Source organism: Ornithodoros turicata, chromosome 9 (genome assembly GCF_037126465.1).
Source record: "Ornithodoros turicata isolate Travis chromosome 9, ASM3712646v1, whole genome shotgun sequence".
NCBI classification, from domain to species: Eukaryota; Metazoa; Arthropoda; class Arachnida; order Ixodida; family Argasidae; genus Ornithodoros; species Ornithodoros turicata.
Genome location: NC_088209.1, coordinates 20,527,146 through 20,538,672, shown reverse-complemented (window position 1 = coordinate 20,538,672; position 11,527 = coordinate 20,527,146). Strand labels below are relative to the sequence as shown.

At 50.5% G+C, this 11,527-nt stretch overlaps 2 protein-coding genes across 2 annotated transcripts; both read left to right on the top strand.

The window, feature by feature from the left end:
• The first annotated feature begins 6,158 nt into the window (after positions 1–6,158).
• LOC135369429 (uncharacterized) lies at positions 6,159–8,015 on the top strand. Its single transcript, XM_064603019.1, has one exon. The coding sequence runs from the start codon at positions 6,159–6,161 to the stop codon at positions 8,013–8,015; it is 1,857 nt and encodes a 618-aa protein (XP_064459089.1).
• Positions 8,012–11,407, top strand: LOC135369427 (uncharacterized). The gene is made up of 3 exons (XM_064603018.1): positions 8,012–8,383; positions 9,149–9,273; positions 9,832–11,407. Exons 1-3 carry the CDS (start codon positions 8,012–8,014, stop codon positions 11,405–11,407), a joined length of 2,073 nt encoding a protein of 690 aa, XP_064459088.1.
• Positions 11,408–11,527: the final 120 nt, after the last annotated feature.

Genomic DNA, 11,527 nt, shown 5'->3' with positions numbered 1-11,527 from the left:
GACCTCTGACCGACATGCTGCGCGGCACGCCAACTTCAACGCCGTTTTCGTGGACGGAAGAAGCGAACACCGCTTTCCTTGCTGCAGGGCAAGCCCTTGCAGACGCTACTGTCCTCGTCTACCCGAAACACGGCGCTCCAACTAACATCATGGTTGACGCCTCTGACCATGCTGTTGGCGGTGTGTTACAGCAGTTTATCGACGGGCAGTGGAGACCTTTGTCCTTCTTCTCACAGAAGCTCTCTCCAGCGCAGTCCCGCTACAGCGCGTTTGGCCGTGAGCTGCTCGCTGCCCATTTAGCCATCCGCCACTTCCGGTATTTCGTCGAAGGAAGAACGTTCTACATCCTGTCAGACCACAAGCCTTTGACTTACGCGTTCCTCTCCAAGGCTGCCGACAGTTACACTCCCCGTAAAGCCCGGCAGCTGGCCTTCATAAGTGAGTTCACCGTCGACGTTCGCCACGTGAACGGAACCGACAACCCTGTAGCGGATGCTCTGTCCAGGATGCACGTCGATGCTGTCACCTTTCCGAAGTTGACGATGGACTATTCCAAGATCGCCGAGGCACAGCAGTCAGACGAAGAGCTGCGGAAACTGCGAGATTCTGCCACCACTCTTTCTCTCGAAGAGGTGCCTCTGCCTGGATCGCTCCTCAAGTTAACTTGCGACATCTCCACGGGCAGACCCAGGCCGTTCATTCCGCAGGTTTTCCGTCGCCTTGTCTTTGATAGCGTGCATGCTCTAGCCCACCCGGGTATCCGCGCCACGCAGAAGCTGCTCACCACCCGCTTTCTATGGCCATCGATGAACGCCGACGTTCGGGCATGGACCCGCGCTTGCCCCGTCTGCCAACGTGTGAAAGTCAACCGGCACAACAAGGCACCTTAGCAGCCTTCCCACTCCCTGACGCCCGATTTTCGCACGTGCACATCGATCTGGTGGGCCCGCTTCCTCCGTCGCATGGTCATTCATACCTGTTAACATGCGTTGACAGATTTACGAGGTGGCCAGAAGCAATTCCCATCGCCGATTCCACCGCCGAGACCGTTGCCGAAGCCTTTCTGCACGGCTGGATAGCCTGTTTTGGTGTGCCTGCTACCCTTACCACAGATCGCGGCCGCCAGTTTGAAGCCAGGCTGTTCACCCAGCTCTTGGAGACCCTCGGCAGACATCGAATACGAACCACCTCATACCACCCCCAAGCAAACGGGCTCGTTGAGCGTTTTCACCGACACCTTAAGGCCTCCCTCTCCTGCGCGCATGAGCGTACCCAGTGGTTCGCCGCTCTACCTACAGTGCTGCTCGGTATTAGGACGGCCCTCAAGCAAGACATCGGCGCCTCCAGCGCAGAACTCGTCTACGGGACGTCACTGCGTTTGCCATCAGAATTCTTCCATCCTGTGCGCCCCGAAGCAGCCGAGCCATCGTCATTCGTTCGCCAACTCCGTTTGACAATGTCCCAGCTCTGCCCTTCCCCAACCCGGCGAAGCCTTCGTAGCCATCCCTTCATCAGCCCCGAGCTTGAAAGCTGTACACATGTTTTTGTTCGCCGGGATGCCGTGCGTAAGCCTCTTCAGCCTCATTTCGACTGCCCCTTTCAAGTTCTCCATCGATACGCAAAGTTCTACCGTGTACAGCTTAATGGCCGCGAGGACAACATTTCCATCGATAGGCTGCAGCCCGCTCACCTAGACCCCTCATCTCTGGCTCTTTTCACCCAGCTGGAAGTTTCTTGCGACTCTTCGAGCGAGCCTTCCGCACAGCATGACGATCGAGCCGCCCTCTCAGCCGCATCTCGACCTTTCCCAGTGCGCCCAGCTTCCAGCAAGCACGTATCGTGGGATCTGCACCCCACTGCCCAGCCTGCAGCTTCAGCACCATCTTTCTCCAGGGGAGGGAGGATGATGTAGCAGCACTAGCTGCACCACCATCGCCATTGGCCACATGACCCTTTTCTGGCCTGCCACCTCGCGCTTGCGAGATGCGAGCTAGTTTAGTTCTTATTCCACTCGAGCGACCGGTCAGAGCTGTCATTAAAATAGTCTGGTCCGACTTGCCGACTCTTGTCTCCTGGCCTCATTCAACTCCCGACAAGTTCGTTTAACTTGTTCATGGTGCCGGTGGACATACTTCACGTATTATGAGTAACGTGAAAGACCAGTATTGGTGGCCAAAGATGTCCGAGCTTGCAAAATTCACCAAGTGCACAAGCGAGCCACTGCCTAGTCAGTGGCCCTGACGGTTTTCATCCCCACGACAGAAACTCCTTTAAGTTCCATAGTTTTGGCCACATCACAATGGCCCCAACTGAAGAAAAAAACATCGAAACGTCATTGACTTCACTAACAGGTACATACTTAGTCCCAGCTGCAGTGTCTATTACTTCAACAAAAGATGCAGTGAAACATCTGAATTCATTGTTTCACATACTTGGAGTGTCTGGCTGACTCTCTGACCCTGTCAAGTCATTTGAGTTACAGCCATTTAGAAACTTCATGCATTCTTCAGTAGCATATCTGCGCAGCTTGTAACGGACTTGTCGAACGAGCCAATGCTGCAACCCCCATAATCTGACCATATCAAGCCCCTGACATAACCGATAGACTTTTGGATCTGCCAGACCAGTAAGGCAGTGAACAACTTTGAACAAGCTCAAGAGACTAGAAAAATATATATCACAGATGCACCGCAGTGCTTCATTCAACATTGGATATTATATGTGGACTAGGACACAAGAACCTACCCTACACGTTAGTGAAAAACTTTCTCTAGGATTAAGGGTTTATGCCAATTATTCTTCGTAAAAGAGCTCCTGTCCCCTACGACGTTCGACGTGTAACAAACTCCACGATGTCCCACACAGACATCAGAGACGCACAAATGAGCCAGATAAAGAAATACCGTCCACCGTATTTGTGCCTGCCCTAGTTCACAAGGCATCTCAAGTGCAAGCCCATTGCTCTCCCTAAGACACTGATGCAAAACCAGTAGACTCTACTGAGCTCCCAGATGAATCGCATGTGGTGCCCCCCTCTGAAAAAAAGCACACATCACATTATCTGCCGACCTCAGGCGCCATCGAACACTTCCAAAGCAGTTACACAAGTCTATTGTCTGACGCTTGACGGCGAGAATTAGACAAAGTGGAATTGGACTTGCATGTGGGTATGGATGTGAACACCGAAACCCAGTTGCAATCGCATAACGTATGAGAACATTGTACTAGAGAATGAGGGAGAGAGAGAGGCGCGCACGGAGAGCTTAACGCTCGAACGTCGCCACGAGCGATGTTGTTGTAATGTCTTCTTCGTAATCCTAATCTGTAACACAAGTCAAGTATATGTTCTCCTTTCCACAACGAGGGCGTCGGATTAGGTGTATTTGGGGGTTTAAAGGCACGGTTGTTGTTAATGCATAGCCGTTAATGCTCACCTGGATCACGACATGCTCAAGAATAAACACCTCACAAATTCTTGCGTGATAGAACATATAAAATGTGTAGATCAACAATAAGTCATTTCAAGTAAGGAAAAATGGCCTCAGAAGATAGCGGATATTACAAACGATGTGCAGTGAACCTCTGAGGGCCTGCGTAGCTAAGTGAATATGCGCGTTTGCAAATCCCGTCATTACCGCGAAGGTGGGATGAAAGAAGAAAGTTTCGAAAGGGGTCGGAGTTTCCGTTGCTTGTTCTCATCGATCGCCGAGCAGAATACGGTTCCATTCTGGCACGAAGTGCAACCCGCATGATACCACTGCCAGCGCCAACACCAGGGTTGCCAGATGCCAAACTGGTCTCCCGCCAAAACTGATTCAGAAGATAGCTCAAATATACCCAAATCACTCCAACGCATAAAAGAAAAAAATAGCCAAAATAGCCGAAAGTGTTTTTCGTTACTCTGTTCACAAAACCGGGAGAATATACAGCATAAGATGGGGGCATGGAACTTCTCCTGGATTATGGATACGTAAGTTCGCTTTTACACTTGTTCAGGTAGGATTCGGATGGCATAAAGTCTTTTTAGCACACGACCTACTACTATACTAGAGGCCTGGGCATCCGCAAAGGTCCCAGCACCGGGGTAGTAGTTCTGACAATCGTCGCTTGGCTGTGGGATTTTGCGCTAGCTCGCATTATTCGTTACCACGTGACTTGCCGAAACCGCGGCAATACATGGTAGGCTGTATTGACGACGACGAAGCAATAAGCGCAGCGCGTGCTTAGCAACAGTCTGTGTAGCAGTGTAGCACGAAAGACGGTGGCAAGAGTGACAGTGTCATTCCCCAACAATGCTATGTGGCGCTTGCAGTGGCCACTACCGTAACTATCCCATGACCCGGCTCTCCCATAGGCGATCGCCAGTTGTCCAGGTCTCTAGTATAGAGTAGGTCGTGTTTCAGCAACGTCCCATGCTGGGGACTAATACGACACGAAACGTTTCGTGTTAAATGTTTGTTATTCTCTGTTTGTTTGTTTTTTAAGCCACTGGTAAACGTTTCCTTCCGACGTTCTAAAGTGGAACAAACGGCGCGTATAAGAACCACAATATGTATTGAATCAGATATGATGCACCACGTATAGCTTATAGCTTTATTGCTTATGTAAATAAAGGTCACTTTCAACTACTACAAGCCGGAAACAGCATGATATCAAGTACAGGTCCCATACACAAGCGGCAGCTTTGCGCAAAGGTGCCCCCATGCTCGCCACATTGCGAGTTGCTCTCGTGAAGCTGGAAACTTGACCTTGAAGTTAGCAACTCGCGTTTGCCGCGGACCCGGCAAATTTTTACTTGGAGCAACCGTTTATATGAGCGCTGTAGTTACTAAACTGTGCACAGTCCTGTACATGGTTAGTCATTTAGTATTCCAACCGCATTAGTTTTGGGGCTTTTAATAATGGAACATCAGCGAGCCTAAGGCACTATGTACTCTCTCCAGTTCGCGCAACTTATTCAAACTCAGCAAGTTCAGAAGCAGAATAAAGTCGCACGGGAATTGGTTCCTTTGAACTTCGAAATTCTGATTGTACAGGAACAAAAGCTGCGTTTGCAGTATCACCACCTGTGTTCGTCACAGAATTACCGAATTCCGACATGTGTGTCTTCGTATCCGCTCATATCTATTCTGCTGCCCAATAGCACGTCCAAGTAAGCCAACGTAAGTGGGGAGCGCAAAGGATCATTACTTTATTCAGTCTTGACAGACGGCAGTGCCTTACTATGTGCCGGAACACAAATGCGGAAACTAGGGGTGACCGGGCTAACAGTCGTCGTGTGGGTCGCGTGCTGTAGTCCGAGCGCATGGCGTGAAACGCTGGTATAGCCCAAAAAACCGCCAAATAGCCAAGATGAAATCATCCCGCCAACTGTCACAAAAAGTAGGCCCAATTTGGCGGTTTATAGGCCCAATCTGGCACCCTGGCCGCCCAACACTGCGCGCCAAACACTTCACACACCGAAGGGCGGTTGATTGCTTCCTACCCGTTCACAGAACTGAACGCCAGCGACGGAGGGAAGCCGAAATGCCTCTTTGGTATATACGGCCAGTACTGTCAGGGATATTCCCAGGATTTTTCATTTCAAGGGTGCTGGTATCGCGTTGGGGTGTGCGCCAGTATTTTTTCGCGGGGTTTGTAAGGAAAATCACTGCTTACGGCGCCATATATGCCATTCCTACCAGCTGGCATTGCCTAGCATAGCGAAACACCAATGACGTAACAAGTGAGACTTCCAACGCACTTTTTACAGAACGGAGCGATTTCACCGGGGATAATTTCTGAGCAGTTGGACCGGAAGAAGGAAAAAGAAAGAGTAAGGTGGGGTACGTGGGAAATATAACAGTTCCTTTACAGTTCCATCAACAGTTCCATTTTTACTTTCCACCTGAAGAAGTGCAGTCTCTTGCACGAAAGTTCTTGTTTAAATACATCTGTAAAGAAAGATGACATCATATCGCGTAAAATCATGGCACGGATCTCGTGACTTGAGATTCTTCCGCCATCTTCATAGTCATTAAACGTTTTACAGTTCCCTTGAACAGACGTCCTCTCTTCTTGTTACAATTTGGTGCCGAAACCCGGGAAGCGGGTCTTACCTGATCAGGAAGTACTGACTGGACTATAGGGCGGAGCAGAGCGTCATCGTCGGAATCGTTATGGAGGACTTGGAGAGGTTGAAGAAGCTACGCACTGCGTGTCGGGGAACTGTGACACGCACCATTTCGGACCTCACAGCTCTTTTGGCTACGACTCCTTTGCCCCACGATCAGCTCACATCAAAGCTGACATTCCTAGAATCTAAAGCAGCGACCTTGGCACAGCTGGATGGCCGAATACAGGGTATCATCGAGGAAAACCTTTTAGAAGACGAATGCACAGCCTGCGATCGATATCTTGAATCTATCACGACTATCACGGTACAGGTCCGCAGGGCGTTGTCGACGACTGCAGGTCCAGTTTCAAACAACCACCGCGACGGTCATCAGGCTTCACCGCAACATGGGCACGGTGCTAGTGATGGAGTCAGTTTGCCCAAGCTTCATATCGACACTTTCAATGGTGAACTTTCAAAATGGCAAGGGTTTTGGGACCAGTTCAGAGCAAGCATACACGACAACTCACGGCTTTCGCAAGTCAACAAGCTTAAATATCTCGTGTCGCTTGTGTCTGGATCTGCTGCTACGGCCATCGAAGGTTTGACCATTACTGATCAAAATTATGTCACTGCTGTTGACATCCTAAAGGCACGCTTCGGCAAGGACGAGCTTCTTATCAACGATCATCTGGACTCATTATTCGATCTTAAGCCCGTTACGGACTTTCAGGATGTCCGAGGGTTACGAGACTTACATGGGACTGTAACTGCTCGGGTTCGAAATCTGCAAGCTTTAGGCATTCCGACGAGTCAATATGACGTCGCTGTTCGTCGAGCAATTGTGCGCAAGATTCCTCATGAGCTTGAGCTCGAGTACTATCGTATGCACGGAAGAGACGCGACCCTCGCTCCTGAAAGCTTGTCAGATCTTATGGATTTTTTGAACAAAGAAATCGAATGCCGTGAACGCCTTCGCAGAGACGCAGCAATAGACAACGTTGGATCGCGACCGAAAACAGAAGGAGGAAGTGGTGTCAAACGAAAATCATCGCTCTCGTTTTCCGCGTCATCTTTAGCGGCAACTGTTACGCAGCAGAGCTGTGTCCTGTGCAAGTCAAAAGATCATGCGCTTGAAAGTTGTACGGCCACACTCACTCCTGAGGAAAAAAGAATCATCCTTCGTCGAGAAGGCAGATGCTTTCTTTGTGGAAAGAGGTCCCACCTGTCCAAGGATTGCCGGGTCTGCTGGAGGCTTCGTTGTGGAAAGTGTAACAGACGACACCTTACGCAGTTATGTACAGGTCCTTCAGTGCCTGCTCAGAATCAAACTTCGGTTACAACGGTTGTTGAGGACGTAGTTACCTCATTTTCTTCATCGGAAGTTTCGAAGACTCCAAAGTGCTCAGAAGTCCTTCTGCAAACCGCTAAAGTTTGGCTTGTGGGACCACGTGGACGAAAACAGCTCATCAGGGTCTTGTTTGACGGGGGAAGTCAAAGAAGTTTCATTCGCGCCGACATATCAAAACGCATGGAATGTAAAGACGTACGGTCAGAAGATCTACGAATTCACACCCTTGGGAATGTCACATCCGCTCGAACACAACACCGTTGTGTACAACTTGTATTGCGAAGCCAGGACGCTTCTCACACACTTGTGATGGATGCAATCGAGTACGACCAGATTTGCACTGACAGCCTCCCGTCTTTACCCTTCGACATGTCGAAACAACTGAAAGATATGGGCCTTCAGCTAGCTGATGAACCGTTTTCGGCGCCTGGCGAGATTTCTCTCCTGATTGGTTCAGATTATTACTGGCAAGTCGTCACTGACAAACTGTTCGACTTTCGAAACATCTTGTTGCAGCTGAAACCCTTTTCGGGTGGACCATCCAAGGAGTCTGTTCGTCCTATGGCATGAAGGGACGACATGATATTCAAGTTATGAAGATTGGCGTGGATGTCGAGGTTGATACCGACAGGATATATTCGCAACTACAGGCATTTTGGGACCTCGAGCATCTAGGCATCACGGACCAGTGTTCAACGTCCAGTTCCTACACTGACCCCATTCTTCAAGAGTTTAGCACTTCAGCATGCCTACAGAACGGGCGATATATGGTCCGTCTCCCCTGGAACCTGGAGAAGCGTCACATGCTGGGCGATAACAAGGTGCTCGCGTTCCGACGGTTGAGTTACACCACCAAGAAGCTGCTACCGGATCCCAGTCTAATGGAAGAGTACGACTCTACGATTCGTCAATATCTGCTAAATGGACATGCGGAGCGCGTACTTGAGACGGAGAACACCGGTGGAGGGCCTATATATTACATGCCTCATCATGCTGTCATACGAAAGATCGGGAGACGACTAAAGTACGCATTGTATTCGACGCTTCGTCAAAGTCATCTGGTGCAATCTCTTTAAATGAAGCTCTTCACGCTGGACCCAACTTGAACCCGGATGTTCTAGACTTGCTCCTTCAGTTCAGGGCATATCAAATAGCTCTTACAGCTGACGTTGAAAAAGCATTTTTACAGATCGTACTCGATCCACAGGATCGCGATTCTTTGCGCTTTCTTTGGTACGCCACTGCGCCGAAGGCAGACGAGGCTTTGCCTCCTATTGAGACTTGGAGAATGATGCGGGTACCGTTCGGCGCAAAGTCCAGCCCGTTTTTGTTGGCCGCCACTATCCGACATCATTTGCAATCTGTGGTTTCACGATATCCTCGAACGGCTTCTCTTCTATCAAGTCACTTTTATGTGGATGACCTGGTTGTCGGCGTGGATTCCGTTGACGAAGGAAATACGCTCTACCGTGAATCGCGTGACATCCTTATTGAAGCTGGGATGAAGCTCGTCAAATGGACCAGCAACGACAGCACCTGTGGAAGTTATTTCAAGCGGAAGGCACTGCTTCATCATCCACCACTTCCCTTAAAAAGGTGCTCGGACTCAATTGGGATATCGACTCTGATGAGATACAGCTCTCCATGAAATCATTATCCGATTTTCTGGAACGTCCGGTGCCACTAAGCGTTACGTGCTTCAGGCTGTTTCTCGGATTTTTGATCCTCTGGGCTACGTGGCGCCGTTCGTCGTTACGGCCAAGATCTTACTGCAAGGCATCTGGCTTGCTAAGCTTCAGTGGGACGATCTCCTTCCTGACAACATAAGGTCTGTATGGAGTAATTGGTGTCAAGAGGTGCCTACGCTGGCTCGTTTCCGGCTACCTCGGAAGCTAACAGGTGCCACAGCTCCGTTGACGGAGGTTGCGAGGAGCTGCATGTTTTCGGCGATGCCAGCACCAAGGCATACGGAGCAGCTGTTTACTTGGTTTCTCAACGTGGCGAAGGCCGATTGGAAGCATGTCTTTTGCTGGCCAAAACCAGAGTCGCCCCGGTGAAAGCAATGTCCCTCCCACGCCTCGAGTTGATGGGCGCCGTTCTAGCCTCACGATGCTTAAGTTTGTCCGGCAGACGTTATTCCTTTTAGATGTGGAAGCCATCTTGTGGACAGACTCGGAGGTTGCTTTGCATTGGATCCACGGATCTCCCTCGGCGTGGAAACCTTTTGTACGGAACCGCGTTGCGGAGATTCAATCTTCTACGCAAACCCGCCAATGGAGACACTGCCCTGGTCCCGACAATTCCTGCCGACCTTTTGACGAGGGGTGTGTCATGCGACGCCTTCAGGACACTACGTGTTGTGGAATGGCCCGAGTTGGCTGTGCAGTCCTGAATCCTGGCCGCCAGGTTGGCGTTCTACAGCCAATGCTCCAGGAGATGTCTACTCCGAGGCTATGACCCCCGACGTTCTCGCAGTGAGACAGTTGATCAACGAGCCCATCCTGCAAGTACGAAAGTACAGCTCGTTCTCCAGACTGCTCCGGGTTACGTCATGGGTGCTACGGTTTGTCCACAACAGCAGGAGCCCTTCTCTCAAGGACAGGGGTATGCCAAGTTCAGAAGAGATTAATGCGGCAGAGCACTATTGGATTAGAAATGCTCAACGTGAGGCTTTTGGGTTGCAGCCTACCACCCACACTTCTCTTCGGAACGCCTCCTTGTTTCACGACGACGAAGGGATCCTCCGCATGCAAGGACGTCTCCAGTACGGTGTCTTTCCTGATGCAGTCAAGCATCCTATAGTCTTGCCCTCGAACCACCCTATCACAGCCATGATTATCAGGCAGACTCACTTACGGTTGTTGCACGCTGGCGTCCAAGGAACACTGACTGACCTACGAGAGGCCTACTGGGTCATTCGAGGACGGCAAGTGGTAAAGAGGGTGGTGCACGGCTGTCGCGTTTGCAGGCGAGCGAAAGCCCGCGCGTGTACTGAGATTGCTGGTCCCCTACCTCGGGACCGAATATCAGCTGCAGCGCCATTTGATGTGACAGGAACCGATTATGCTGGGCCACTCTTTTACAGACCAGCCTATGAAGAGAGCAATGTTTCAAGAAAATGTTACATCCTCATCTTCACTTGCGCCGTAACTAGGGCAGTTCATTTAGAGCTCACAGAATCTATGACTGCCGAAGACTTTTTGAAGGCCTTCAAGAGATTTGTATCGAGGAGAGGTGTGCCAGGAACAGTATACTCTGATAATTTCCGCACCTTCAAGAGTGTGTCCCGTGAACTTTCCGTTGGCCAGCTGTCGCAGGATCCAGATGTGAACGGGTTCCTTACGGTACATCGGATCAACTGGAAGTTTATCGTTGAGCGCGCTGCCTGGTGGGGAGGCTTTTGGGAACGCCTAATAAAAAGCGCCAAGGTGTGTCTACGGAAGATACTGGGAAAAAGCACCCTAACGTACAGCGAGCTTGCCACTGTTGTCACGGAGGTGGAAGCCGTTCTGAACTCACGGCCCCTGACTTATGTTTCCGAGGATCCAGACGATCTCTCCGTGCTCACGCCTGGTCACTTCCTGGTTGGTAAACGTATTTCAGCCCTTCCCTACGAGCCTGTAGCCGACGTGCGTTCGACGTCAAACCAGCTGAGGCGACGATGGAAGTACCGCGAGCGCTTGATGGAGTCGTTTTGGACTAGATGGACCAAGGAGTATATCCTGTACCTGAGATCCGCGAACATACGCAAGCCACTTTCATCGTGCAGCGTCAAGACAGGGGACATCGTTCTCATAGCCAAGGAGAATGCGCCTCGGGTGTCTTGGCCCCTTGGCCGCGTTGAAAGTACAAGAGAGAGCGCCGATGGCCGCATCCGATCTTGCCAGGTCAGGATATCGGGGGGCAAAGTTATCTGTAGACCAATTCAACTGCTACACAAGTTAGAGGCAGACGAAGATTAATTGCTAGGGTCTCTCATCTGCTTCATCGACATCGTCAATTCAGGGGTGGGAGTGTAAAGAAAGATGACATCATATCGCGTAAAATCATGGCACGGATCTCGTGACTTGAGATTCTTCCGC

Excerpts from the sequence above, each read along its gene's own strand:
- LOC135369429 (XM_064603019.1), top strand. The coding sequence starts at position 6,159 with ATGGAGGACTTGGAGAGGTTGAAGAAGCTACGCACTGCGTGTCGGGGA.
- LOC135369427 (XM_064603018.1), top strand. The coding sequence starts at position 8,012 with ATGAAGGGACGACATGATATTCAAGTTATGAAGATTGGCGTGGATGTC. Across the intron at positions 8,384-9,148 it reads TAAATGGACATGCGGAGCGC|GCTGTTTCTCGGATTTTTGA; the intron begins GTACTTGAGACG and ends TACGTGCTTCAG. Across the intron at positions 9,274-9,831 it reads CTCCTTCCTGACAACATAAG|TCCTGAATCCTGGCCGCCAG; the intron begins GTCTGTATGGAG and ends TTGGCTGTGCAG.